We start from the raw sequence: 4,480 nt of genomic DNA, 5'->3' as shown, positions 1-4,480 counted from the left end.
GAATGCCTATCGGGAAAATGTAAAAGATACCAAATGTGAGACATGTGGAAAAGGCCTAATAGAATACGGCCCGGGCCCCTCCGGTTATGTAGATGGGGACATACGATTTTTCATGCTGGTTACACTAACGTAGTAATAACTAGGGATCCCTCACTCCGTTCGGGAAGTTCCCGATAGTGTTGGACTGTAGTTGCTCTTGAATCATGGTTCCATGACTCTGCTCTAACCTCCCATTTTCGAAGATGCAACCTACTTTCATGTCTTTGAACACCAGCTGCTCTAGTATAGGTAAAACACGATTTAAGACCGAACCGCCACTTTCTTTTTTAACGTGAATTTTTCCATCTCCAGTTCTTTCTTTTTTTGTAGACGCGTTACTTTACCTGAATCCCGCTTTCAAGATCACTATTCAAACAAATTGCATCTTCCACGTAAACGAGAAAGAGAAAAAAAATGCTCGAATCCTTGACAAATGTCCAGGCGAAATAAATATTGTAGGCTTTTTACGCTCTACCTAGAAGATAGAAACCGGGATCGCAGTACTCCACGGCTATACACGAGATTGAACTTTGATATCTTTTTACTTGGATGCACATTATTTGCTTCAGTTTTGCTAAATGCTGGTTCGCGTAGCAAACACTGCTGGTTTGAGATACATTAGCTGGTATTGAAAAAATAGTCTATGGTCTAGGCCAAGGGCAGCTTCTTAAACTAAGTTCTTATTCTATAGTGCAGTATTAGTATTAGTAATGTAACCCATCTTCCCTTCATTCGTTGAAAGCATAACAAAGATTCCCAAGTATATTGCACGAAATCAGGAACTTAATTTTGCATTCCCTTCTTTCGCAGTCGAAGAAAAAAAATCATTTTTTCAACGATTTTCTTCCATTTCTTGCCTTTGCTGGTGTACTCAATGCTAAAGGATGACATCTGATGATTTCATTCACTTCTCCTTTGATTTTCCTCATTTGGACGATTTCGAATGATTTACGCAGCATTTCCATAACATTATTCCGTTTAGTCTCATCTCGGCAGACCAGGTTCATAAAAAAGAATCCTGAAAAGACGTCTTTGAAATAAATTTAAGAATATAATAGTCTTGTCCACTTACCATGAGGGTTCAAACACTGCTTCACAGATCCAATAAAATTTGAATCCAAAAAGCTAGGAGGAGGGCAGCTTATTCCTAAACTGCGGTCTTTACAATCAACGTCTAGCATGATGCATCCGTAACGCTCACCGGACTCTGTTTGGGCAGAAAACGCTGCTTCATTAACAACCGTATGTCTAGTACATTAAATATTTACCTGTGGCTGCTAGGTCGCGAACGAAAGCTAATCCGTCAGCAATATGAGGGTCTGAGATTTTCGTTGGGTTTGAATCCAAAATATTTTTCCGCCAATTCTACCATAATCGGGTCGATTTCGACACCATCGACTTTGAAGTGTGGATATGCCTGATGCAGGTAGGTACAAAGAGCTCCACCACCAAGGCCGAGTACTAGTATGCTACTCAGCGCGGGATTTTTTGCGTCCAAGTGTTGGCGTAGTTCTTCCACCATAACAAGATGATGTTGGCACGCTAAATGTTTCAAATCTACCTTTCCTGGTATAGTATGGATATTTAGTTGGAACCAAACATTAATCTGAATAATACAAAAAATTACCATTTTTCATTCGAGCCTCAGATTGAATGACATTCGGATTCGAAAGAAAAATGAGCCGGCGCAGTATCACGGGTTTTCCATCATTTTCTTCTTCTACTTCTTCTATTACATAGTCACCTGTCGATTCACTTGCTGCTCTGTAGATCTCTTTGCGTTGGTTGACTTGTGCACCCAATGACAAAAAAGGGATCTACAAGAATAACAGATGAAAATTATGTAAGGGAAGCAAAAATGCTTTTTCATATCTTCATTTCAGACAGGAATAAAAGTTCCACCATTAAATTACCTGCGTATTCGCTGGTAACCCTTGGGGTTGTAAACTAGACACAATTCCAGCCAATTCAGTTTGTACGCTATCTAAACTGTCAAATTGGTGATCGCGACCCAAATGGATTACTAACAGTCGCTGAAATTTGGCGCTATCAGCAAGTTGGCGTCGCCCCTCATGTGAACTAAACAACCAATCTGTTTCTCTGATTAAACGTAATAAAGTTATCAAACCAAGCATGGCAAAACAACAAAAACAAAACACGAATAATTTCTATACCTTCCTTGTGGAACGACAAAAGCAGCGAATTTTTGGGCCGATTTACATTGGCGATCAACAATGAACAGTGTATACTTTGGGGTCTTCTTTAGCGACTTGGGATCCATTAATTCAATAAAGACATCTTGTGAGGTTTTTTCGTCATGACTAATTTGATGGCATAATGTAGCAAAATGTTGGACAGATCGAACACGTTCCTTTAACTGATCTACACTTGATAGTCTCTCGATGTTTTTCTCGTCGGGACAAAATTCGAGCAATGGCGTAATACGTTCCATTTTTTTAAACTTGGTGCATACCACAGTGAACACCGGAAATGGGAAACGGCTACTAGCGGCTGGCTTTTTTTGTCTTTGAGTCTGTAGGATCTTCCTGATGCTCAGCCTCCTCACATCGGCAGACGCGAATCATCCATCCTGTGACAAAGTTTTATAATAACAGATATACTGTGGAATAAAGATCTATGTAAATCACCTAGGTTATGAAAGTATGATATAAGACATTGAAGAATATGTTCTTGGAGCAATGAAATACAAACATACCGTCCTCCAACTTTTAGAACTCTATCTATTTCCTGCCAATATGAGTATCTCAAATTGTCAATTCATTGACATGATTATGATTTTGTCAAATACCTTGAACATCTTTTCCGCTCTCTCCACTGATTCTTGGTTGGCATCGGACATCAAGGCATCCAATGTCCCTTTATCCAAGAAGCAGGAAAACGTTTCCGCATCAAGGGTCATTTCAAGCAAGTCCATGGCCTTAAATTTCATTAAGGGATGAGTTTTTTCATACTGTTTAGTCATCTGTTCGATAACAGTTTCACTAATATCAACATTTGTCATAGACCTGCATGTAAAAGCAAAGTGTCAGCCAAATATACTGTTGATAGGTTATTATAAGCTTACTTACGTGAAGCCAGCATTGTACAGATCGGCACTAAGAGCAGAATTTCCACAACCTCCAACTAGAATGTTATCTCGGGGGTTGATGTATTTATGAAGCACACTGTAAAGCTGCTGATAGGTGCCATACCTGAAGAAATCAAAACATTTTGTGAAGGCAAATAAGATCTGAAAGAAATCACTTGCAAATATACTGTACCATTCAAACGCTTTCTTGCCTCTTGTTTTGAAAAATTTTTCCCAGTATTCTTGTTGGCTGAACTCAGAACTCGACTTGGGCAATAGATTCATCGTGATCGTATAGAAAAATTTGAATTATTTATAGCTGTAAACGACAGCACACACGTGTGTCGATTTTACCAATACAAGCAGACGACGTTCGAATTCTTTGTGTTTTCTTTCTTTTTAATGAAAAATTCATCAAACAAGGAAACAAAACTGAAAACACTTGAGGACTTATTAGCAATTCCCCTTTACATTTTTTTTTTCAGCTTTACGTTACACTGTGTTTGTATTTTCGAAATGAGCTAAGAACTTGCAGAGGCAGTGATGAAAGACATTACAACAGAAGTACTTTTATTTGCCGTAAGGGGACGTCGATTGGCTGTTGAGAAAAAACGAAAAAGAAGACGATCGCTGTACAAAAAAAAATGGTTCGTCTGTCGACGAAGAACAAGAAAAAAAAACGCAGTGGGAACACTATTACCAGCTATAAATCAATTACTTAAAAAACTTCTGTGCTAACCCATGACAAATTGCTGAGAGAATTTCTTTCCAGACACAATCGAATGTGCCGAGGAACTTGGCCATTTGATCAGTTCCAGGCACGACGCAGCTATAGGGACTAAGAAATATAAACGTGCCAGGAAAATAATAACTAAATAAATATATATAATAAAATAATAATAAAAAAAAAGCATAGTCATGATGGACAATCACAAACTGAACCGGAACTTGAACGAAAAATCATTCAACCATTCACCGGAGGGAAGGGAGATATAAAAAAAAAAGTTTATGGATATCGTCGGATCGCTCCGGAATGCCAAGATAAATGATGATAAGGTAAAAAAAAAAAAAAAAGGAACACTACACAACGCCAGAGATGGACGCTCTCGGCGATTCAGTTTCCCTACCTTTTTTTTATTATTATTACTATTACTGTTTAGTTTTCGCTATACGCTTTTTGTAGGAAATTTTCACGTCTATAAATTTTGTGAGAAAAGTTCTTGAAAACGAGGAAAAGCGAGGGGACTTGACGCATAAATTAGCACTTTTCAATCTCGTTTGGCTATTGTAAAAGACGGAAAAAATACGTACGCACGACGACGATGTGTGTCTAGTGCGCACTTATTACACCAC

General features: G+C 38.4%; 1 protein-coding gene across 1 annotated transcript; it reads right to left on the bottom strand.

Moving 5' to 3' along the window:
- Positions 1 to 787: 787 nt before the first annotated feature.
- LOC116917981 (eEF1A lysine and N-terminal methyltransferase) lies at positions 788 to 3,916 on the bottom strand. Its single transcript, XM_032923607.2, is given in 12 exon segments — positions 788 to 1,057; positions 1,112 to 1,246; positions 1,308 to 1,356; positions 1,358 to 1,605; positions 1,667 to 1,856; positions 1,953 to 2,139; positions 2,214 to 2,548; positions 2,550 to 2,629; positions 2,688 to 2,787; positions 2,849 to 3,065; positions 3,129 to 3,251; positions 3,321 to 3,916. Coding segments are annotated over 12 exon segments (1,950 nt in total). The 5' UTR covers positions 3,413 to 3,916; the 3' UTR covers positions 788 to 863.
- Positions 3,917 to 4,480: the final 564 nt, after the last annotated feature.

This window comes from Daphnia magna, linkage group LG2, assembly GCF_020631705.1.
Source record: "Daphnia magna isolate NIES linkage group LG2, ASM2063170v1.1, whole genome shotgun sequence".
NCBI classification, from domain to species: domain Eukaryota; kingdom Metazoa; phylum Arthropoda; class Branchiopoda; order Diplostraca; family Daphniidae; genus Daphnia; species Daphnia magna.
This window is presented reverse-complemented; position numbering and strand designations above follow the sequence as displayed.